We start from the raw sequence: 26,207 nt of genomic DNA on the forward strand, positions 1-26,207 counted from the left end.
GAATTGTTGAGTTATCACTCGAGCAACCTTTGGTCTACCGACGGACGGACCGACCGACTGACATGAAGCAAAGCAATATACCCTTCTTCTTCGAAGGGGGGGGGGCATACTTAGGGCGTTTTTGTTGGTAATAAACTGGTTTCCGGGTTTATTTCGGTATCACAAACTCTGTAATTGTTGTTACAGTTTCAAATAAAACCAAAACCAGTTGTATCGTGTTATTTAACAAAAACCGAAACCGGTTTTCAAACTATCGAAATCCCTACCGGAGGCGGTTTCATCGGTTCGTTCAATCCGAAAACTTGTTAACTTTAAGAACAACATGGCGGTAATTGATCAACCACGCTTGTTGAAATTAATATTTTTGATAACAATGCCTTACAACGGGCAAATGAGCTTAATGAAAAAGGTACTATTAATAAGTGTGTTAATATATCAGTTTGTATGCTCCGCCATGTTGTTGAAACTGTTCAACCATTTGTTACTTCGAGCAAAATTATCAAAACCGGTTTCGAAACTGCTGAAACCATTGAAACCAAACTGAAACTGGTTTGGTATCAACAAAATCGCCAATAATGATTCATCAAATTCTGAATTATAGTTTTGTAATTGGACATACAAATATATGAAACCGATTCCCGGTTGGCATTAGACCGTTATGCATAATGTGCCGATAATGCGCCTATGCGATACAGACAAGCGCCTACCTACACAGACATGAAGAAAACAAGCAACACGTGAAAATGGAATCTAAACCGAATTATAAGAATTTGACATCAGAAAGCTATGGTAAACCAGCAGAGAAGCAAAATCCGGTATGTATTGAAAAACTTATTATGCGCCACCATCGTTTTAACATTTGCATTCCTTTCAAAATATGTGCTATTATAATTTGATGTACCTAGTGGCACCGGTCATGCCAGTAATGCACCAGTCAATTGTAAACATGGTCCCTCAGGTCCCTCAGGTCCGGGGAATAGCGGAGACTTTGACTATTGGTCCAGCCAATCCCAGGTAAAATCCCTGTTCCGTGGGCAGGGACAAACTGCTGGTAAATCCCTAGTCCAAATAATTGTACTTTGACGGATTTTTTTTTAGATTTTTGATATGGCAAATCCTTCACGTACAAATTGTTTAGTATCAAAAGTGGGTAGTTGTTCCGATCAGGATTCCGGGTTAAAGCATATAGCGTCTATAAAATATCATAAAAACAAGAAATATTACCAGATAATGTTATTTTATATTAGTTCCGTACACAAAAAATAAATATCCAACTTATAATTATGAGTTTGATGGCTTTTCTTCTTTTCATTCTGTCAAAACATAACGATATATACATGAAGGACACCTGCAAGGCTTCACGGCACAGTTTAAAATCGCTCGGAACATTTCGGCCATGGCCGAGTTGTTACGATTGTATAACGAGGTCTATCTCGAAGCTTTGGCGTAGGAGGCCGAGTTATTACGCTTGTATCGAGTTGTTCCCCTTCGCATAATTGTTTTCTGTGTCAGTCAACTTTCGTTTTATTGGAAACATAACAACTTGTTTTAATGCATTACATGCTTGTTTAGTGCAAAATAGCATTTCACTTACATGGTAAAATATGAATATAACTCTTTATGATCAATTTCAACCATAAAATACTTCACTTAAAAGAATTTCAATATTTTTAAAACACCCCCGTTTTTTGCACATTCCCGTTTAGACGTTAGGGATTGGAAGAATCCCGTAAAACACGTCTATTATTTTAGACTAGTAAATCCCTGCCAAATGCCCTCAAACCTCGGGGAGATCCCAGGTAAAGGTAAAGGTAAGGCCTATTATAATGTACAAATGGCACGAAAACAAAACCACAACATTCACTTAGAACTGCGGGGCTACCTGGAAGATATAAACACGGGGGCAGGTTGCATTGTTTTGACACACCAGGCCCCCGTCCGTTGTTTTTTTTATTATATATATATTTTTATCAATTTTTAGTAAGAATATGATGTGGAAACTGTAACTTGTGATAATTGGCATTTTTTTATTTTTTTAATTTTATTATCTTTGTAAAGGGTGAGGACTTGACCCTGAATTTCCATATATTTGCCGATAAGACCCTGTTTAAGAAGCCATAACTTTATCAAATCTTAACCAAACTCTACATTTTTGGACTTTCCTTGTAGAGTTAGTGTCAATCTTTAAGAAAATGTACAGTTTTAACGAAAACAAATGCAATTTCAAACCTGAATTTCCTATAACATGTTACTAGACGAACCAACTACCCGCTTATTTCACCGAAATTTTCCTGACTAAAATGCATTATCCTGCTATTGCATCTATGTTACAATTGACTCGTGCATAAGCATAAACTAAAGATAGTGGCAAGTATTTGGTACTCTCAAATCTTTTCTAAAGTAAATTTTAAGTAGGAATAAGATTGTACAGGTGAGTACAAATTATTTCCCTATCTAGAGTTGTTTTTTATGCATATTTACTGTCTTTTTTTTTTTAAAGGCTTTTTCCACTCACAAAGAAATAATGTACATTTCTCAAAACAATAATAACATGTACCAGTGCAATAGACACCATTTCCTTGAAGAAATAAATAAATGTTTATTCAAAACAAACAAGATCTTCAGAAGACTAGCTCTGATTGTATGAGGGATAATCATAAATAACTTTCTTATCGCTGCACATATTATTCTATAAAAAACTAAAAGTTGAAATGCATATCAAAGCGTAATATTTTCACTACATGCTGAGCAAATTTCTGCCTTCTGTTATCTAGAAGTTAAATTTAACGAAATACAGTCATGATTAACGCTTTAACCCCGGTCAAGTGCATGGTGTTTTTTATATAAAACAAAAAATTTACAATTCTGCAAATTTTTGCCTGTGTCATGATGATTTCCAAACAGTTTTTTTTTCGTTCTGTTCGTTTTTACAATACTTTTTATTTATTCTTATATATGTAAAACTAAGATCTTAGTTTGAAAACTTTTTTGATATCCTCTATCAAATTCAAACGGGCGAGTGGATTTGTAGGACTGGTCAATAAGTTTCCAGCATTTTTATTGTTGAAATGTATTTTTAAATTAGAGTATATTTTCAAGCTTAATACGGTACTTTGAATTTGAACTGCAAAGGGTATGTGTTACAACATGAGAATTTAAACCTTTTCCTCTCATTCCATGTTTAAAATTTTGTCCTGAAACTCATCGGCCTAGTCACAAATGTATTAAGTATTGGTTGTAGTACAAGATGGAAAATGGCTATACATGTATAGTGATAAATGAAAAATATTTTAAATATTGCGTATTATTGCAGGTTTTGCAGAATCTGGTAAAGCCACATGTAGAGTCATTCAACTGCTTTTTACATGAGGGCCTAACAAAAATTGTAGAGGTTTGTTTTATGACTTCTTACCCTTAGTCTGTGACGTAAAAATATGTTAAAATTATAAATCTGTATTAAGAAAGAATAATACCATATATCTATAAGTGAGAGAACAATAATATATTTTGTGGTGTTTTATTTTTACGCACTGTCAATGTTATGTATTATATTGTGCAAAAGTAAATGTTTTTTTAAATGAACAAGACAGGTGCATGATAATTTAAAATGTTTGTTCATTATACACGCCTCTTAAATATTGTGCAGTGCAGGGCTCACGCTGGTGATTGCCATTGTTGTCATTTGCACAAAATCCCAACAGTAGTGATTAGTAGTTATTTTTTTCTTTTAATTTGGTGATTTTTAATGTGTTTTTTTGTTGTTTTTTTCAGAATCTAGACCCAGTAGAATTTTCCTTACCAAACAAGGATAAAATATCATTAAAGATTGAGGTAAATTGAATATGTGCATGATTTTCATACTAATAAATGTATGTGGGTTATATATTTTCTTCATCACATTTGAAAATGAAGTCCATAACAGAATTTCCTTTAAACTTACCTTAGCAGCTATGTTTTGATAAATATTATCAAATCTTCAAACTTACCTCAGCAGCTATGTTTTGATAAATATTATCAAATCTTTAAACTTACCTCAGCAGCTATGTTTTGATAAATATTATCAAATCTTTAAACTTACCTTAGCAGCAATGTTTTGATAAATATTATCAAATCTTTAAACTTACCTCAGCAGCTATGTTTTGATAAATATTATCAAATCTTTAAACTTACCTCAGCAGCTATGTTTTGATAAATATTATCAAATCTTTAAACTTACCTCAGCAGCTATGTTTTGATAAATATTATCAAATCTTTAAACTTACCTTAGCAGCAATGTTTTGATAAATATTATCAAATCTTTAAACTTACCTTAGCAGCTATGTTTTGATAAATATTATCAAATCTTTAAACTTACCTTAGCAGCTATGTTTTGATAAATATTATCAAATCTTTTACAATAGCTTACAATATTTCACATGTATTTTAATTATGCTTTAAAGTCATAGAGATAATATGAGCCACATCACACGATTTGGGGCCTTCGGACATAATTATTACAAATGAAATAATCATTAATAAAAAATGCCAAAAATAATGTTTTTTTCTATGTAAATCAATTTCTTCCTGACTTTTTTCTTTTTAAGGTTTGTCATTGGTGCATCATTTTCTTGACAATTTATGACCATTGGTTTACTCATGTTTCCATGGCAACCATGGATTTCGTCCCGGCATATTTTGACTGGATTAATATTCTGTGTTTGAAATGGCCAAATGTATTAAAAATACAAAAATGATTCATTATTTTTATCTTAATTTATGTTTCTTAAGATTCTGTGATAAGAAAATAGTTTAGATTATAAGTTAGTTGTAATATTGATACGTTAATTTTGCACGTCATTTGAATAATGTGCTTTCATAACAACGTCAAATTTAGTATTCAAAATGAGCAATACATGGTCTCACTTGTAAACATGTATCTTAAGCAATTTAAGTTTTATTATCATAAAATTTTCAAAATGTCTTTCTGAAATATCATTTCATTTAAATACCTTAAAACATTGTTATATTAAATATATGTTCGAAGGCCCAAAATCGCGTGACACGGCTCATATGACATAAATGTGATAAATTGGCAAAATTAAGTTTCAAGTCCTTATTTGAAATTAGATGGTTTTAAGCTTGTCCAGTAAACAAAAAAGTTTCTGTCATAGCCATGACATTGTTGTTGACATTCGGGTTTTGAGGTGCAAAAACTTTAAACCTGACCATTACTGAAAAAATGTTCAAATGAAACTTGGTAGTAATATTTAAGAGACAATATGATAATGCATGAGTACAGACCCATCACTCTGTCATTACTAATGAATTAAGTTCTTTCCCTTCTTTGCTAAAAGACAACCGATAAGCATTGGTGTTTACTCCTTGTTTATGGCACTCTTGTAAAATGATGCGATATCTATAAATATCCCTCGACTCTGTTTGTTACAGAATGTGATAATTGCCAGTCCACATGTCAGTGAAAAGGCAGTCTGCCCCCGAACTGTTAAGGTGTACCCTGTTGAGGTAAGATACATGTATAACTTTACACTGTTTTGTATGTTTCAAATAATTTATTTATAAATAAAAAACATAGGTCTGTGTATGCACATAAATAGCAAAAAGTAAAACATCATTTACAGGACTAATCCTACACTTATATTCTTGGGAGAAGTGACTTCTCCCCAGTCATTCAAAAGAGAGAAGAGTGTCTCAGTGTAGATGATTTTTGATAATTCAAGGGGCTCCTGCTGGTGATTGCCATTTTATGAAAATAAGGACATGATCAAAATGAACATTATCGGTAGATTCATTAATAAAAAGTTTAAAAATGAGTTAATCTTGTTCATGTTCATCCATGTTGATACTGATGTATAATCTTATTAATGGCGTTTGATGACCAATAGATAATGGAGATAAACAAAGACTTCTGTAAAGCCCTTTGCTATGAACTTTGTTAAAGGTGAAATCCTGTGACAACTTTGACCAATAGAATGAGCCCTAGATTTAGAATTATAGTCATAATAATCTTACAAACGTTTTTGATGCAATTTGTCTATTTTGCAATTATCAAGTTAATAAAGGATTCTTCAATTAAGGATGGCTAGTCACAGTATAGATCGGCTACAGTGTGAATGGCCATGTGGGGCCTTCTCTCACCAAAAACGTTTGTCTTTTTTTCCAGTGCCGAGGGCGAGGGGTGACATACAAAGGATCACTGCAGGTACAGATCGGATACAGTGTAAATGGCCATGTGGGGCCTTCTCTCACTAAGAACCTTGGTCAAGTGCCCATCATGGTTAAGGTAGGTTATTTTGGTACTTCAGATTAGTACAATATTGTGAGGTCCTTTTTCACAATTTTTTGTTTTGGCAAATTTCATGGGATTTATAATTTGCATTGCTTTTATTTAATCAACTTGAAGCAACGGTCAATTGAATATTTTGTGCTAGGTTTTAAATTTCGCAATGTTATTTTAACATTCTACCGTATCTTTGTATGTTTTGCAAAATTTAAAACAGAAACACCTGCTTAAGATGAAAATTATTTGAAATTGATGACTGTTATGGTTCCTGATATGGCTGTCGTTAAAAATAGACATACATACACTATTACTTAATTTTTTCAACTCATCAGCAAACATTGTACTTTTTAAGAGCTTGTAGGCTTGTGCTGATTCCTATCAATATTATGATTTCAGAGTGCAATGTGCAACTTGGCGGGGCTGTCACCAAAGGAGCTTATTAAAAGGGGAGAAGAGGAGGAGGTAATTCATTTGGTGAAATTAAGTATAATTTATAATAATTCATGTTTGCTCCTTTTTTAGGTAAAGGTAGTAACATAAAGCTGATGACATGAATTACAACATGTACTCATGAGTTTGTTTCCTGCATAGAAACGAGTTAGAAGATCAAGAGAATGTGTCCATGGTGGGTCTCAATCCCAACCTCGCCTAACATCCGTTTTAAATCAATTTATTTGGTAATCTTAGATAATTGCTGGTAACAGAAATTAAGTTTTTTCATTGTCAGTCTTTTAATTTTGCAAATCTATATAAGTTCACTACAAAAAAACGGCAGTGTAAAATGAATGAGGTATATTCTAGGAATTTGTTTAGATAGAATATCTATATTCATACAGATGCAACATGAATTTTGATTGATGACTTCATGTATGTTTGCCATCCAGGAAATGGGAGGATATTTCATCGTCAACGGCATTGAGAAAGTCATCAGGATGTTAGTACTGCAGAGGAGAAACTTTGTAAGCTTTCAGGGGGTTTTCTGATGTTCCTAATGCTAAAAAGAACTCCATTTTTATCAATTTTTTGATGGAAATTCCCTATGATTTTTATCAATTTTTTGATGGAAATTCCCTATGATTTAAAAGAACAAAACAACCTTAGTCATCAGTAAAATTTATGTTCTGATTTTAGTTTATAAAAACCCACAAGTAAATGGTTAAGAAAAGTGTTTGTGTATATTCAACCTGCGTAATCATTCATAAAAAACATCACAATTTATTGAAAAACAAATTTCGCAAATAGCAGAATTTAAAAAAAAGAACCCTGTTTTTTGTAACAAGCCTTGTGCTGACCACATCGCAAAATATGTTTATATATGTTCTTGCAGCATAAATAATGTTATGGTCGGCATTTCCATGAAAACGTACAACCAACTCCAGGAAGGGACTTTCAAATTGGACCTTCCCTCTTTAGAAATTTTGTTTAACACTCTTTTAGAATTTCCTTATTTTGCTTTCCTGGTTAAATGGAATAGTCCTTAGTTGGTCGTTATGAAAAGGAGTTACCGGGTATATTAAATTCCTTAGGGAAATGCATATATGGCAACATACATAGACACAAATGTACAGACAAACCCTGTTGGCTTGAATTCACTTGGCTCGATTTCCGTTTTGGCTCAAATTTCATGAGGCTCAAGCTATATTCGCCTGTTCCTGGGAGCCAGCCGGGTTCGACTGTATTAGTTTGTTTGTTTTGGAAAAATAAATGTTTAGGTCTACTATACCATTTATTGATAGCTTTGGTTGACACCCACAAAATTATAGTGCAAAAGCATTTACCATGACCATAACTCAAAAACTGTTCAAGATATTCAAATGAAACTTAATACACATGTTGCTTGAGAGGCAATATGCATATGGACGGCAAGCTTTAAAACTATGAAATCATTGTTGAGTTATCCCCCTTTTTCATCTGATAAGCAGAAAATGATTTGTTTGTTCTGCAGCGCTCTTATTAAGCACTAATGTTTAAAGATATTAATCATTTGTGGCATATCTTCAGCCAATGTGCACAGTGAGACCCACTTGGAAATCCCGAGGAGCATTGTTCACGGAGTATGGCGTTATGATGAGATGTGTCGCGAATGACCACTCTGCAACAGTAAGTTGTTACGTTAATTAGGTAATCTTCAATTATTTAAAAAGATTGTGAAGAAAGTTGTACCAACAGTTGTAACAAATTATACTAAGTCACTCTCATTGGAACAATGCCATGCAAGAGTGTGGTCTTATGTGGTGTGGGACCACAAATTAATTTCACATGCGCAAGGTCTGGAAATCAAAATGAAAATCTGGACGAACAAAACAGTTTTTACACTAGGGCATATCAACAAATATCTTCAACCAGCCCTGGTATATAGAATCTGGAAATTAAACACTTTAATCTTGGTATTTTAGTAATGTTCACCTTTCACAATCTTGCAATTATGTGCTGTCAGTCATGATTATGTGCTGTCAGTCATCAGTTTGGATGGGTTTGTAGGTATAGGGGCCCTTGTGTCAATGATCCTTTGTATTTGCTTTCATACTATTGATTTTTAAAACCAGTATCCCTGAGTTGTGATGATACATTATTTGAAACAAATTCTAATGAGAAAGACTTTTTTTAATTTTCATGTTAAATGTCAATTATATTTGTGATAATAAAATTGAACCAAAATTCTTGATCTTATAAATATTTGGTCGTACGTTCATAGATAATATGACACCCACATGTAACTGACAACTTAATGTATGATGAAAAGTTAAAGCTGATTTTTTTTATTTTTCAGAATCTAGTGCTACACTACCTAAGTAACGGGTCATCCCAGCTCTGCTTCTACAACAAAAACCAGGTCTACTTTGCTCCCATAGTCATCATTCTCAAGGTATGAGTGAACATTTAATGGAAGTTGATAAATTGATTGTTGTTTTATTTTTTGATCATTAATATATGCATACACTTTTATCTGTTACTGATTCTTCAATGAATTATGTTTTGTCTATTTGATTATAAATCATAATTAATGTCCCATTATGCAACACAACTTATTACATCAACTGAATGTGTTATTTTATATGTTAGTTAACTGATAGCAAAGAGGTTGATGATAACTATTACCTACATGTTATTTACTTTCTGTTTCCCTGAAGGGTCTGGTATCGATGCCTGACAAGTACATTTATGATGAGTTGGTCAAGGGGAAAGAGGATGACTCTTTCTACAAAGGGTAAGATCTAAAACCTTTTATTACCTTTTTCAAATGGTATGGTCTAATGCCTTGTTGTTTTTTTTCATTTATTATTTTATTACCTTACATGCAATGATATGTTTTTACACATTTACAATGTTTGTAAGCAATGCTTTTTGAAGCCCTGACAACCAATCAGTATACATAATGTTATCATGCAATGACCTTGAATACATCGACCAGTGTGTGTGTATATTATTTTGAATTTTCAAAATGCTATCTGAAGCATCAATTTTTTTTTTTAATACAAACAACTTGATGTTTTTCTTGCATCTGTATTGTAGCAAAACTCAGTGAAGCCCTGACTGAGAAACTATACACACAACAGGATTTTTTAAAGTACATGGGATCTTGATTTCAAGTTATTACTTGGGGTGAAGATGTATAGTGATTTAATAACATGTTTTGTTTACAGCTGTATTGTGGCCATGCTCCGTGAAGCTTTGAATGAGAAACTATACACACAACGAGATGTCCTGGAGTACATGGGGTCTCGATTCCGTGTAATCACGCATGGAGTTGCTGACTGGAAGACTGACGTGGAAGTCGGACAACACATTTACAGGTGAGGCGGGATATTTTCCTTTCAATTGGTGAAAAGGACATTAGTCTTAGCATTATAACATAAGTAGTAACATGGATTAGTAATGTGTTGAATATTTCTACCACTTGATTCAGAGGCGTACACCTTTATCACTACATCACTCTCAACCTATCTTATGTCTTATTAAGGATGTGTGTTTACTCTTTTCAGGAGATGCATATGTTCCCATCTCACGAAAGACATTGACAAGTTCAATCTACTAGTGTAAGTAAATTGTGAGAACCATGATATGGAGAGATTTTAACAAAACATTTTAAATATAGACATATTTTAGCATATATTTTCGGTATAGACATTTTGAACTAACATTTTCAATAAAGAGATTTTGACTTTTGAATAAATGAAAATGATTAGGAAACTGCTACTTTTGTCAGAAAAAAACTACAGGTCTAATCTTCATTTTAAATTAATTACTGTATTCAATTCAAAGTTTATACCGTCTGAATTATTTGTTTGTCCGTGAGCTTGTAATTACAGACACATGACCCATCAGCTGTTTGACTTTGTGAAGGGTCATTGGATTAGGTAAATGTAAAATGAACTTGACCTTGTATTTACAGGCACATGACTCGTAAGCTGTTTGACTTTGCGAAGGGTCGGTGTGCAGTAGAGTCAGTAGACAGCCCCATGTTTCAAGAAGTGCTACTTGGCGGCCATCTTTACCAGATGTTGGTCAAGGTTAGATTATACTAAATTTCATCAAGGTTTATTTTAGTTTTGGGCTGTTTGACCTAGGGTCATTGGTACTAAATAAAGTATTACACAAAATGATTCAATTTTAACGTGTATAAAGAATTAAAAAATATCACAAATCCTACCTTTCCAGTGAAAAGTTCATGCATTGAATAGAATATAATTGAAATTGTGATAAAATTTGATTAGATTTTTATTTTAAAGATAAATACTTTTGGTGTTTCCTAAATAATGATAGAAAAAACATATTAATTTTGATAGTATTTATGATTTTACAATAAACGGAAGTCAAATACAAATATATGCAGACTGCATTTGATTGTCATCGGAAAATGTATAGAGTGCTCTGTTTCACAGGCCAAACTGGAGCAGTATTTAAACGTGCTGCGAACAGTGATAGACAGACATGCCAAGTCAAACAAGGACGGGGCGGAATACTACAAACTTACGCCCGGTATTTCATTCTTACTATTTCATGAACTTCTGTTGAACAATACCTTACGCCCATTATGTGGTATCATGTCAATTCTCCAGACGTAAACAGGTTCTTAATTTTCTGCTTTAAATGTGGGCCTCTGTACCACTAGACCACCCTACATTCAAAATTGCTATGAATTGTTCTTAAATTGATGTAAAAAAATCCTTTCTTTCCCTACTTATTGTCATTAAAACTCCTACTTTTTCTTACTATTTTGTCAATTATATTGATTTTTCGTCAAAAGGATATCTTATTTACAAACTTTTAAACTCCTTTTTCTTAAAGTTTGGGTACTTTCCTATTGCAGATTCCCTCATGCGAGCTCTAAGGTTTGGCCCAGATATCTGCAAGTCGATAGAGTTCACAATGTCGACGGGCAACATAGACTCCCAGCATGCTCTCTCCCTGCTTCAGGCAAGATGCATATGGTTTTTAGATATTTGAAGAAAGATTGTCGAGGTGTTGTCACAGCCTTGGTGTCAAAGGGGGTGTTGTCGTCATAGTGCACTTTAACATAAGCCATAACACAAGAAACTGTTCATGATTTTCAAATGAACTTGGTACACATGTTGCCTAAGACAATACACTAATGTGAAGGAAGGCCAATAACTCTGATTTTTATGATTATTGAGTTATATTGTCAATACAACAACAGACAAGGTCTTTGCACTCTTCGTTGGGAGGGGTATTACTGGTAGCAGGATGAAAACAAACTAGACATACATTCAACATGTATATTGGGGACTAATACTCTTAGTTCATGTTTGAAAATCATAAGTTCATCATTTTGTAAAACATGACTTGAAAGAATTCCCTCATATAATAAATTATTCCCTTTGTAAAATATGAAAACATTTTACCACTAATGTAAAATTATAACAGGATTTCAGGTAGGATAGAAATGAAATGATGTATTTAAGTTTATGAGTTTATAATGAATATCCAAACATTTTCAGATGTCCGGTCTAACAGTTGTAGCAGACAAGCTCAACTTTATGCGGTTTGTCTCTCACTTCCGATGTATCCACAGAGGTGCTTTCTTCGGCCAGATGAGAACCACAGGTGTACGGAAACTGCTACCAGAGGCCTGGGGTATGTTATATCTCATAGTTTTAAGCATCACCAATTTAATTTTCTGTTCTACGGATTTCAGCTGAAAAGTTGAAGCGAGCAGGTAAAAATTAGAATAAGATTACAAGTTGTCTATTTTGTTAATATAGTGGAGCAGGCAAAGATAAAACCATTATATATATTTTTTTTTTACGTAATTTGACATTTGGACTTAAATTCCTTAATTTCCGTTCTAATTGTCATTGGAGGCAAAAACCAGATGAATTATTCATTTCCAATAACTGTTTCAATCATTTGAGAGTTGTCAGATATATATTAAAAAATGTTTTGGCATTGTTTGATATTCCATGATTTAAATATATATCTTGGCACTTTATGAAAAATAGGTGTAGTAAATTCAACGATATATTAAACAATACATGACTTAGGAGTGGCCTTAAGCATGAGACAATGAAAGTTCAAATTATGATCACCATATCATTATAGTAATTGGCGCATAATGTTTTAAATAAGAGTATCATGATAAGTATAGGATATAGGAAGTATTTTTGGAAAAAAGGACCTGAAAATATATTTAGATTGTTTTTAGGTTTTCTGTGCCCTGTACACACACCAGACGGTTCCCCGTGTGGACTGATGAACCATGCCTCAGCACTGTGTCAGGTACAATTACCTTATATCGTCTCATTTTCATGAGGTTCTTTAGCTATGTAATTTGTAAAGCCATTATTTGAATCATTGGTGTATAAACATTTTATTTAAATGTTCTTTTACTTTAAGTTCTTGTCGTGATAGTTTGAAAAAAAATGGCAAATATTCAGTGTCATAATATTTTGTTGAATTTCTTAAATGTTCAGATCCAAGTATTCACCATGTCCCCCCAGCCAGTGTTGAAGGCCCTCTACTCCCTTGGAGTGTGTCCCCTCTCTGACCCCCCGGGGCCGGTACGGGAGTGTTACACCGTCATGGTAGATGGGAAGATGGTGGGGTATGTGGCTGACGACCAGGCAGAGACTGTAACACAGAAAATGAGATATATGAAGGTCAAGAACCTCAGTAAGGTATTAAAATTGTTCCTGTTGTCATTAGTTTTTACTAATGGGGATGTGATTTGTCAGCGGATTCCTGAAATTCCAGGGATCTAATGGCTCAAGAGTACAAAAAAAATCAATATTTTTTTAACTGATTAAAAAAGTTCTAGTTGCTGTTGGTTGCTACTTTATCTGATGTTTGTATTGACACTCCTGTCTGCTTCAAATTTGAAGTCGGGAGAGCCCTTAAAAGGATTTTAAAAAGCCAGTTCGTTTCTTCAGCAGGGTGCTTCACCCCCTTTGATACCCATTTGGGTCCTAAAACGCCCCACAAACCCATCCCTAAAGTGGTTTCAGCCCTTCAGCTGCCAGGTCAATGACGTCCCGGACTAATTTCATTCAGCTTGATTATGATGAAAGCTGATTGCTTATAGAATGACACTTAAGTCCATTTCATTGTTTGAAATTAGTACTTGTGTCCTTTTTAAGAGGCCTTTAAAAAGTTGCCCTGGTAGGGATTGAACCCATAACTTCTTAAACAGGGATTCTTAAGTTCAGGATTATTCCTGAAATTAGAGATTGATTGAGAGCTTTTAACTTCCGACTATTGTTCAGTTGTAGAGATTGTTTTTGACTCAGACATTTGCTTAAAAACAGTAGAAAGTACCTAAAAATGAATATAAATGACTTTGCCCTGCTTTGGGCATAATTCCCTCATACTAAAACAGACCTCCAGCTATATATCAGAACTGACATTTATCAGCTGCTAGAACCCCTGTTAAGTGAGAGTGAGAGACATGCACGTATAACATTAGACTGCTCTTCTGCTTTGTGCTTCATCATGTAATGAAACACCAGCCAATAACTTTATTATAGGCTTGCAAATTTAATTTTAATTTAATGAAGACATGACATCTAGTTGTTTCAAAAAGTCTCATCTGAAGGATAATAAATTTTGTTGTCTGTATGGAATCTTGGTACTTCTCAGTCTGCTGTCATGATTTCTAAAAGATAGATTATTAAATACTATAATTAATGTACACAATGAAAATAAAAAAATAGATATCTGCTTCCACAATACATTTTTATTACCATTATCTACTTGTGTATACATTGATTTACATTATGCTTTCTATCATTTCTGTAATGATCCACAAATGAATATACTTCAGGTACCAAGCACGATGGAGGTGTGTCTTGTGAAGAGGACGCCCTACGCCAGTCAATACCCAGGTCTGTACCTCTTTACGACCCCCGCACGTATGGTCCGCCCCGTGATAAACCTTGCGCTGGAGCAGGTGGAGATGATCGGCACGTTCGAACAAGTCTATATGGACATCTGCATCAACCAGAACGAGGCTTACGAAGGGGTGGGGTTTTGATTATTGTGACATTTTGTTTCCCGATAGTTTGTTTTGTAGTTTGTAAATGGATGTGTTTTTTTCTACCATGAGTTGCTTTGTGTTTGTTGCCTGATTTAGATAGAAAATACAGGTGTGTTCATCACTATGAATTTATTATCACGTATTCAGTGTTTATGAATTTAATTATCCCATTTTAAAGGTCATTCTCAATAGCAGATTGTAAATCAATTAGATGGAAGCAAAAGAACTAACTGTATTGTGCTCCATTTATTTTTGTGATTTTCCAATTTCTGTGTTTTCAATGTTTCACAGTAAATGAAAAAACATTTTTATGAAATAGGTTACAACACACCAAGAGCTGGACGATGTCAGCATGCTGTCATTTGCAGGCAACCTGACACCATTCTCTGACTTTAACCAGAGTCCGCGAAACATGTACCAATGTCAGGTAGGAAACACGTATAAATTTACATTTGCCATGGACTTTCCGTATCACGTATATTGTATAACACACAAGGTTTTGTGTTGTCATTGTTTATTTCAATATAGCGCTCTGATTGTATTAATGTGACTTCATTAAACCATGGTAAACAACCTTTCAATCATCAGCTCTTCATTTATACAATCATGTGTTGTTGACCTTTCTTAAACGATTCATAAGCTGCTGAAAATTTTGCCTGCATGCTCTACTGCATGAAACTGGATGAACACTAGAACGAATGGGATTTACACGTATACTTAATTTACAGTAAGTATTAGGGGATTATCCATGGGACTATCTTAAGATATGTTGAGTATTTGATTGGTGCTTTATGCTGGCTTCAATGAAAAGGTTTATTATTATAGAAACCACTTTTAATATACCTGAAACAGTTTCTTACCCAGTTATGTCAGACGGTTGCTTGATCGCTTTAAAATGAATTTTTCAATGCAATAAAAGTTGAAATTTTGGCATAGCCTTCTATTTTGGCGTCATTTTTGTTGACTTTTGGGGAACGATTCAATATATTGATATAAAATTGGTATTGTAACATATGGAAGATAGGCTGATGATGGACATACACACTGATATGCTTCAGTGGTTCAGTATGGGAACATCTTACGTTTTAACCATAACGTACAGTCGTTTGCTCAATATCCCAGGGATCGGCCAAAATACTCCCTGCCTTGCAAATATCAAGCCAAGCGGGAATGCTTACAGAGAGTAAAACAAAATCAGTCCTTAGTATCAAGTTCGAGCCAACAAGGAAATCAAGCCAAGCAATATCGAGCCATCGGGAAATTGATCGGGAAATCGAGCCAAGCAATATTGAGCCATCGGTAAATCGATCGGGAAATCGAGCCAAGCAGTAACGAGCCATCGGGTTTCAACTGTCCTTCCATTTTAACTTTTTGCAACATTTACACAAAGTTTAAAAAAGAAAATCAATTTCAGATGGGTAAGCAGACCATGGGCGTACCTACCCACACGCTTCAGTACCGAAATGACAACAAGGTGTATAAGCTGCAGACGCCTCAGACCCCAATGGTTCGGCCCAGGAAATATGATGAGTATGACATGGATAACTATCCGCTAGGGACTAACGCTGTGGTCGCTGTCATCTCTTACACTGTGAGTTATGATTGCTTGTATCTTTTGGAAATCATATTTGTTTATTGAATATAATCATTTGCATTTTTGCCAGCACTATTGTGCCAAATAGTTGTTGGCCATGAATGAAATATTTTTACATCTTCATAACATAAATGTATGATTGTTAAGCAGAAAGTATGTATAAATTCTGGCAAAACTATTCTGAAAATAAAAAATACCCAAGCATTAGGCATAACTTATTCCTCTTCCACCTGCCATGGCATTCTCCTGTCGACTGTTAACAAGATTGTTATAAATGAAGAATGATATATTCCAGGGTTATGACATGGAAGATGCCATGGTGATCAACAAGGCATCGTTTGAGCGAGGATTTGGTCATGCCTCTGTGTATAAGACAGAAATGATCAACTTGTGTAAAAAACAGACAGCAGGAAGATTTGATAAAACCATACTCACATTTGGTAATTTTAATGAAAATTTTTACTTATTGGCTCCATTTTGTTATGAAATTAGCAATACATGTATGAAACAGAAAGACCATACCTTAGAATCCTTTGATTTCACTAGGGCCATTTTCAAAGATGATTTGCAAATTGATCAGGTCTTAATTTTAAACCAAATAAGGTTGAGTACAAATTCTTGTTGTCTTTTTAACAATAATGTCGCTAAGATTTAATGTAAACCTGTTTGACTGCACTTTAATTACTGTTCTGTTTTAAAGAATATAATAAAACATAAGAAATTAATTGTTTATGTCTACTTTCAGGTTGCAAGCCAGACACTAAGCCTTTCTTAGAGGGGGAACTGGATTCAGATGGCCTTCCTCACATTGGAGCGTATTTGACAGAGGGATGCACTTACTATAGGTAGGGAATGATGGCGTGACTCTGCTTTGTACCAGTAGCCACAATAGGGTGGGCAGCTGTATCAGTTTGGGTGTGTTTGATGGAGGAATGGATTTTTTATAGGTAGGGAAATAAATGATAGCTTGACTCTGCTATGTACCAATAGCCGAGATAGGGACGCCAGCAGGATTCAGATTGGGCGTGTTTTGTAAATGAATTTCCACATACAAGTAGTTAAGCTAGATTAAGATGGCCTGCTGCCCATGGGCCACATATGAACTTTTGGAACTCTAAGGTAAGCAAATAGGCTTGAAAAGATTCACCATCTATTTACTTATTTAAAAAATATTCACAGTCGAAAACTTTCAAGCTCATTAGAACAAATGCTGAAAGACCTCAACTTTATCATTTCTGGTTGTTTCATGTATTCCCTATGACACAGAATATTTTTTTCAGTGGTATAGCTTCTGCTAGACCAAGCTATATAAGGAAAGATTAATCCTATCCCTAAATTAAGCCTTTTTGTATTAAAATTTTAGTCTGATTTCCTAGGATATATGTTCCATTAACAGTCTGTTTCACAAAAAAGCTGGTGGCTTGTGGTGTGGGATGCCCCTAGACCCTTGGTCTGGTGCCTATATACCGAAATTGGTCTAGGGATGTCCTTGTCTATTGACATAAAGATAAACAATACACACTTTATATCTCCATTTTCCAGCTATATAAATACGCACAATGGTGAACAAAAGGTTGTCAAGTACAAGAATAATGAGCCAGCATGGGTAGAACACATAAAGGTCCTGGGTAACGACACTGGGGAAAACATGCGCTACAAGGTCGCCATCATGCTACGATTTAATGTAAGTATGGGATTTTTGTGCCATTCGTCGAATATTGTGAAAAATGCATTTGATTGTTTTAAATTTGTTATTACACTGAATAAAACATGTGATACAAGGTCAGATGTGTGCATGGATTACAGAGTGTTTTTGTGTTTTTTAGCTCTTCTGGCCTTTGGCCAGTAGAAAAAAAACCCAATTGTTTACACAATAGCATTTTTGCCATTTAGCCAAAGGCCAGAAGAGCTTATGCGATGGTAATGTGTACGTAGTATGTGCATCCGTGCGGTCGTGCGTTCGTGCGTCTGTAAACAATTGCTTGTGAACCCAATACAGTCTTCAGTTTTGATTGTATCTCGATGAAACTTGTACAGTATTTAGATATCCATTAGAGCTGGGTTCCTTTCGAAAACCAGCCAGATCCGCCCATGCATGCCTAGATTATGGCCCTTGATAGTATAAAAAAATGCTATTGTGTAAACAATTGGTTGTGAACACGATACAGTCTTCAGTTTTTATTGTATCTCAATGAAACTTGTACAGTATCTAGATATCCATTAGAGCTCGGTTCCTTTCGAAAACCAGCCAGATCCGCCCATGAATGCCTAGATTATGGGCCATGAAAGTTTTAAAGAAATGCTCTCTATTTTTAGCCAGGTCTGCATGAGCGAATTCTATTTTTAGCCAAGTTTACATGTACATGTAAATTCAAGTCTAGAGTTAAGGGAGACAATTTGCAAGTCTAGGATTTTGAGAGACAAATTGCTTTTTGCTTCTGCAGCTGATTTTGTGAATTACTCTGCCTTGTTCTTGTTGAAAGCCCAAAGGCCATTTTTTAGCTTTAAGTTCTGTAGTTTGCGCATTCATCTTAACAAAATTGGTTGTGAATGTTTAAGTTATGCACCTGGTGTCATTACTGGCCACACCCAGGGTTCACAGGTTTGGTAAGCATAAATCTGGAAAGGTTTAAAAATCTTTTTGTGTGTTCGTGGATCCATCTCAGCACAATTGATTGTGGATGTTTGTTCAAATTGATCAATGTTGTCCTAGGATGCCCTTGACTTTGACCTTTTGACCAACTTTTTTTTAACTTTTAAAACTACAGAAATTTTTACTATGAGTACAGTTTTGAAAGCATTTTTTTTTTTTGTCAGATGACTTTTACTTGGCACATATTAAAATAGTTCATGGAACTAATCTGCTTACAATATTTTCTGGGCTCAGATGTTGAACGTGCTACGTTTTCAGGTAAGCCAAACACAAAACATAAACCATATATCTGTTGCCTTTTACCCATACATACATGCTCTGGATTGATATGACCACAAAAGCCATGCCAGTAGAGCATAGGCCCTTTTGGGCCTCTTGTTTATTTATAGATCTTTACGTACAAATTAAATGTATGTACTTTTTAGCTAGTGTTTTATATGTGATTCCAGAGAAATCCCATCATTGGTGACAAGTTTGCAAGCAGACATGGGCAAAAGGGTGTTTGCAGGTACACCTATTTATTTCTTTTAGACCATTCTGCTTTACCACTTTCTTTAGGATGAAGCTATACATAGTATTCTTTTTGAATTTAAACACAGTTATAGCCTTAAAGAAAATTATTGTCCTAGCCTTGGCGTTATTGTTGTTATTAGAGTGCAGCGTTCTTTGTGCAAAAACATGAAAAGTTTATGCTTATTATGCCCCCTTCAAAGAAGAGGGATAATATTGCTTTGCACATGTCATTTGGTATGTAGGTCGGTCAGTCCGTCAGTAGACCAAAGCTTGTCTAAGTGATAACTCGACAATACCTGGTCCTATGGTCATCAAACTTAACATGAAAGTTTGGCCTGACCAGTAGATGACCCCTATTGATTTTAGTTCTTATCAGGTCAAAGGTCAAGGCCACAGTGACCTTTAATGGGAAATGGTTGTCAAAGTTTGTCTGATTGATAACAATGCCATGACCTATGGTCATCAAACATGATATTGATAACAGTAGATGACCCCTATTGATTTTAGGTGTCATAAGATCAAAGTTCAAGGTCACAGTGACCTCGAATGCTAAAAGGTTGTACAAGTGAAACTTGGCAATGCCTGCACCCATGGCCCATTTAACTTGACTTGGAGGTTGGGCCTGACTAGTAGATGACCCCTATTGATTTTGGGGGAGGCCATGAGAAATTACCCTTGGTGGAGATAGAACCTACAACCTCTATGGTGATAAGTGGATACCTATACCACTAAACCCCTCTCACCCTAGTAAGGATTGAACCCACAACCTCTTTGTTGGCAGGCAGATACCTATACCACTTGACCACTCTCACCCTATTAAATGATGCTTAGTACCCATGTTGCCACAGACAAGGTGCACATGTATAGCAGGGCCTATATCTCTGGCTTAAACATTTCTAGAGTTATGATCCTTATTTAACTGGAAAAAAATGAACCAACAAGAATTGAGGTTTGCTCTGTGATGCGTTTCTTTGTCTCTCCAAAACTTGCCTGTTTGATTTTTTTTTTCAAATTATAAACAAAACTATGTCAAATGAGGGGAGAATGTGTCAAAGGTTATCTTACACTATTACAGTATGATGTATCCGGTTGAGAACATGCCATTTACAGAGAGTGGAATGACCCCAGATATTATCTTCAATCCCCATGGCTACCCATCCAGAATGACAATAGGTATGTTAGGGTGGGTGTAATGTGACTTGGTTACTTTTCCACTTGTATGCATAAAGAGTCATTCACTGAGAGTAAAATAATGTTATTGTTTGTCTTCTGTTGCGTTATTGATAATAAATATGGATTGAGTCAAAGCACTTAATTTTGGGCTTTTGAACATAATAATTAAAATGAAATAATCATTATCATTTATAAAAAATGCCAAAAAACTTCTTGATGATTTATGACACTTAATTAACGAACATTTCAATAGTAGCCGCAATTTGTTTTAAATTATTGTGAATGCATTCATAGTGTCTGTTTCAAATGGCCTGATTGTCTCAAAATACTGAAATGAATCATCAAACTTTGAAAAATTGAAATGTAATGTCTTATTTCAATAAATTAAATGTATTTTCATTCTGACGTCATGTTTGTGAAATCAAATTTAGTTAGTTTATTATGTGCAAGTTTTGAGAAGAATTATCATACATTTTTCATGTACTGAAAACATGTAAGTCTTAAAGCACTTGTCTCAGGATTGCCGTCTACTTCCAGGTATGATGATTGAAAGTATGGCGGGAAAGTCGGCTGCCACGTTTGCGCATTGTTATGATGCCACACCGTTCCAGTTTTCCGAGGACGATCCTGCTATCGATCACTTTGGAGAACTCCTCGTAAAAGGTCTGATTCTTTTCCTACACTATATGAATGCAAAACCATTTTGCATAGCTATATATACAAGGCACAAGGTTGCTGTTTTTTGTATGGCAGGCCCAAAATTCTTGAATAGATCTTGAGCAATTACCATATTTCATTTAGCCATGATAACACCTTGATTTTACAAAACAAAAAATAGTGTACAGTGATTTTCTTAAATACTGTTTCCTTCGAAAGTCCCAAAACAATTAAAAAGCAGGAGAATATAACACAATTTGTACCAAATGGAAATCATTGTGCTTATCTTGATCCTGATATATGGGAATAAAATTGATTGATAAATTGGGGCCAGATTATTATAATTTCATTGCCAATCCATTTGTTCATTATGAAATGTCCTAAAAATTAGGTTTATTATAACATTTTGACAGGTATTTTTTTATCTTTATTTTTTTTAAGCAGTTTACAGAATTTAAGCCTAAGTTTATGCAATTCATTCAAAATCACTCAAATTTTGTTTTCCACAGCGGGCTACAACTACTACGGCACGGAGCGTTTCTACAGTGGAGTAGATGGCCGAGAAATGGAGGCCAATGTTTTCATGGGGGTTGTATACTACCAAAGACTGAGGCATATGGTGTCGGACAAGTTCCAGGTATGTAATTAAGTGGTTGGGTTGGTTAAGTTGTGAGGGGGAACAATTCAACGGGAGTTGTACACTACCATAGGGTGAGGCATTTGGTGTGTGACAAGTTCCAGGTATGTAATTAAGTGGTTGGGTTGGTTAAGTTGTGAGGGGGAACATTTCAACGGGAGTTGTACACTACCATAGGGTGAGGCATTTGGTGTCGGACAAGTTCCAGGTATGTAATTAAGTGGTTGGGTTGGTTAAGTTGTGAGGGGGAACATTTCAACGGGAGTTGTACACTACCATAGGGTGAGGCATTTGGTGTCGGACAAGTTCCAGGTATGTAATTAAGTGGTTGGGTTGGTTAAGTTGTGAGGGGGAACATTTCAACGGGAGTTGTACACTACCATAGGGTGAGGCATTTGGTGTGTGACAAGTTCCAGGTATGTAATTAAGTGGTTGGGTTGGTTAAGTTGTGAGGGGGAACAATTCAACGGGAGTTGTACACTACCATAGGGTGAGGCATATGGTGTCGGACAAGTTCCAGGTATGTAATTAAGTGGTTGGGTTGGTTAAGTTGTGAGGGGGAACAATTCAACGGGAGTTGTACACTACCATAGGGTGAGGCATTTGGTGTGTGACAAGTTCCAGGTATGTAATTAAGTGGTTGGGTTGGTTAAGTTGTGAGGGGGAACATTTCAACGGGAGTTGTACACTACCATAGGGTGAGGCATTTGGTGTCGGACAAGTTCCAGGTATGTAATTAAGTGGTTGGGTTGGTTAAGTTGTGAGGGGGAACATTTCAACGGGAGTTGTACACTACCATAGGGTGAGGCATTTGGTGTCGGACAAGTTCCAGGTATGTAATTAAGTGGTTGGGTTGGTTAAGTTGTGAGGGGGAACATTTCAACGGGAGTTGTACACTACCATAGGGTGAGGCATTTGGTGTGTGACAAGTTCCAGGTATGTAATTAAGTGGTTGGGTTGGTTAAGTTGTGAGGGGGAACAATTCAACGGGAGTTGTACACTACCATAGGGTGAGGCATATGGTGTCGGACAAGTTCCAGGTATGTAATTAAGTGGTTGGGTTGGTTAAGTTGTAAGGGGGGACATTTCAACGGGAGTTGTACACTTCCATAGGGTGAGGCATTTGGTGTCGGACAAGTTCCAGGTATGTTATTAAGGGGTTGGGTTGGTATGGTTTTGAGGGGGAACAATTCAACGGGAGTTGTACACTACCATAGGGTGAGGCATTTGGTGTCTGACAAGTTCCAGGTATGTTATTAAGGGGTTGGGTTGGTATGGTTTTGAGGGGGAACATTTCAACGGGAGTTATAAACTACAAAAGGCTGAGGCAATTGGTGTCTGATAAGTTCCAGTATGTTATGAAGGTGTCAGGTTTGTTAAGGTTTGAGGGTTGTGTACTACCAGAGGCTGAGAAATATGGTCTCAGACAAGTTCAAGGTATGTGGTAGTGGGTTTAGTTCTGATGGGGAAATTTTCATGGGGGTCATATACTATCAGAGGTGTAAACAAGTTTCTGGTATGTAATAAAAGCCTGGGGTTTCTGTAGTTTTGTAGGGGACATTTTCATGGGGGTCTAAAAGCAAGGCATATGGTATCTGACAAGTTCCAGGTTAGTTCATGCATTAAACTCATGAGTAAATGAAAAAAAGGTTTGAATGTAAAATATACCTTAGATGATGTGAACTATGTATCAACTCCCTAAGTTTAAATCACAAACACCCATTTTAACAAGATAACATCCTATAAATATGAATTTTGAAATATAGATTTCAGTTTACTTTGAAACCCTGATTATTATTTTGTTTATTTCCAGGTCCGTACCACTGGGCCAGTTGACCCTGTGACCCAGCAGCCAGTGAAGGGTCGTAAGAAGCATGGCGGTGTCAGGTTCGGGGAGATGGAACGGGACGCACTCATCTCTCATGGCACACCCTTCCTGCTGCAGGATAGGCTGTTTAACAACTCAGACAAAACACTTGTTAGTAGATACATGGTTTTTGTTCGGCTTCTTCTTGCATTTAAATATCTTTCTATCAGTCTGACAAAATGCTGGTATTTTAATGCTGCATTTTACACTCAATTTAAATCCAAAATACCGCAAATAATATGTGGTTCGCATGCTGCAAGTGTTGGGCAAAACGTTAACTTGAGCTAGAAAAAGGCTAATTTTTCATCACAAGGGTGTGTACAAAATTGTGTACAAGATTATGTTCACACAACTTAGCTGTCTTACGGAGTTGTGCATGCTAGTCATGATAGACTCATGAATGATGTTTATGATAGGTATGTTGGCACTTGATTGAATGATGGTCATAATAATGCCCACAATGCATCTCCTACATCTTCATACTGCTGAAAAAATTTCAGGCCCCAGTCTGCACAAAGTGCGGGAACCTCATCTCCGTATCTACGGAGAAACTCTCCACCCTGGACAAGAAGGAGCGTAACCGCAGTCATGTGTGTTCACTATGCAAGTCAACTGACCATATACAGATGATCTCGGTGCCCCATGTGTTTAAGTATCTGCTGATAGAGCTTGCAGCAATGAATATTAGGGTGGATTTGAATGTGAAAGAAATGGGTTGCGATTGATAAAAAAAATGAAATTATACTCTTGCATTAGGAAATCTGTGATGCAAGGGAATGAGATTGATGGAAAAGTTATAATTCCAACTGTCATATTGTTCAGAATTGTGCTACATTTAGTTATTGAGTTAATAGGCTTCACCATTATTGTTACCATGTGTACAATGTATGCAATGTATTAATAAAAGAGGAATACAAATCATTAAAAGTAACGTTTTAACTTCCTCACCAAATTTATTTAAACAATATATTTTATTTCTTAAAACCAGAATTCATATTGAACTCCCTTTCCTGGGTAGGAACTTCCCCCCACCCCCTATACATACCATTGGATCAGTAAGATCAGTTGAAAGTGTAGTATCCTAAAATAACAGATTGACAATGATATTACAAGAATTTATGGTTGAAAAAGTCGAGGTCAAAGGAAAAGTCTTTTTTACAATGTGTATTGTTTAGTGTCAAGTCTTGATTAATGTTTGTTTGGCCTTGGTCCATGTGGCTTTATACAGGATATCAGGCTATTTAGATTAAGGCATCTGTCCTTAGTCCTAGTGCCTTTCAGGATATTGGCTAAGCTTAGGGCTACTGTCCTAAGTTTAAGTGCCTTTCAGGATATTGGCTAAGCTAAGGGCTACTGTCCTTCGTCTTAGTGCCTTTCGGGATATTGGCTAAGCTAAGGGCTACTGTCCTTCGTCTTAGTGCCTTTTGGGATATTGGCTAACCTGAGAGCTACTGTCCTAAGTCCTAGTGCCTTTCAGGATATTGGTTAAGCTTAGTGTTACTGTCCTAAGTCCTCGTGCCTTTCAGGATATTGGCTAAGCTACTGTCCTAAGTCCTAGTGCCTTTCAGGATATTGGCTAAGCTACTGTCCTAAGTCCTAGTGCCTTTCAGGATAATTGTCAAGCTAAGGGCTACTGTCCTAAGTCTTTGTGCCTTTCAGGATATTGGCTAAGAGTAGGGCTACTGTTCTTGGTCCTAGTGCCTTTCAGGATATTGGCTAAGCTTAGTGTTACTGTCCTAAGTCCTAGTGCCTTTCAGGATATTGGTTAAGCTTAGTGCTAACGTCCTAAGTCCTAGTGCCTTTCAGGATATTGGCTAAGCTTAGTGCTACTGTCCTAAGTCCTAGTGCCTTTCAGGATATTGGCTAAGCTTAGTGTTACTGTCCTAAGTCCTCGTGCCTTTCAGGATATTGGCTAAGCTACTGTCCTAAGTCCTAGTGCCCTTTAGGATATTGGCTAAGCTAAGGGCTACTGTCCTTGGTCCAAGTGCCTTTCATGATATTTGTTAAGCTTAGAGCTACTATCCTAAGTCCTCGTGCCTTTCAGGATATTGGTTAAGCTTAGGGCTTCTGTCTTAAGTCCTAGTGCCTTTCAGGATATTGGTTTAGCTTAGTGTTACTGTCCTAAGTCCTCGTGCCTTTCAGGATATTGGCTAAGCTACTGTCCTATGTCCTAGTGCCTTTTAGGATATTGGCTAAGCTTAGGGCTACTGTCCTTGGTCCAAGTGCCTTTAAGGATATTTGTTAAGCTTAGAGCTACTGTCCTAAGTCCTAGTGCCTTTCAGGATATTGGTTAAGCTTAGGGCTTCTGTCTTAAGTCCTAGTGCCTTTCAGGATATTGGTTA

At 35.8% G+C, this 26,207-nt stretch overlaps 1 protein-coding gene across 1 annotated transcript; it reads left to right on the plus strand.

The window, feature by feature from the left end:
- The first annotated feature begins 702 nt into the window (after positions 1–702).
- Positions 703–24,768, plus strand: LOC128232207 (DNA-directed RNA polymerase I subunit RPA2-like). The gene is made up of 30 exons (XM_052945625.1): positions 703–815; positions 3,314–3,391; positions 3,772–3,831; positions 5,428–5,502; positions 6,161–6,280; positions 6,677–6,742; positions 7,165–7,239; positions 8,282–8,380; positions 9,051–9,146; positions 9,412–9,488; positions 9,925–10,074; positions 10,264–10,317; positions 10,674–10,791; positions 11,164–11,260; positions 11,592–11,698; positions 12,241–12,376; positions 12,945–13,018; positions 13,213–13,416; positions 14,559–14,756; positions 15,091–15,198; positions 16,186–16,362; positions 16,661–16,805; positions 17,111–17,210; positions 17,908–18,049; positions 19,468–19,526; positions 20,607–20,704; positions 21,242–21,367; positions 21,871–21,998; positions 23,812–23,976; positions 24,366–24,768. The coding sequence occupies exons 1-30, from the start codon at positions 744–746 to the stop codon at positions 24,588–24,590; spliced, it is 3,429 nt and encodes a 1,142-aa protein (XP_052801585.1). The 5' UTR covers positions 703–743; the 3' UTR covers positions 24,591–24,768.
- The last annotated feature ends 1,439 nt before the right edge of the window (positions 24,769–26,207 follow it).

Source organism: Mya arenaria, chromosome 1 (assembly GCF_026914265.1).
Source record: "Mya arenaria isolate MELC-2E11 chromosome 1, ASM2691426v1".
Classification (NCBI taxonomy): Eukaryota; Metazoa; Mollusca; class Bivalvia; order Myida; family Myidae; genus Mya; species Mya arenaria.

What these genes read in the sequence shown, in the direction of transcription:
- LOC128232207 (XM_052945625.1), top strand. Translation starts at nt 744, where the DNA reads ATGGAATCTAAACCGAATTATAAGAATTTGACATCAGAAAGCTATGGT. An exon ending in AGGTCAAGAACCTCAGTAAG is followed by an intron (nt 13,417 to 14,558) that starts GTATTAAAATTG and finishes AATATACTTCAG; the next exon opens with GTACCAAGCACGATGGAGGT. An exon ending in GGGCAAAAGGGTGTTTGCAG is followed by an intron (nt 19,527 to 20,606) that starts GTACACCTATTT and finishes ACACTATTACAG; the next exon opens with TATGATGTATCCGGTTGAGA.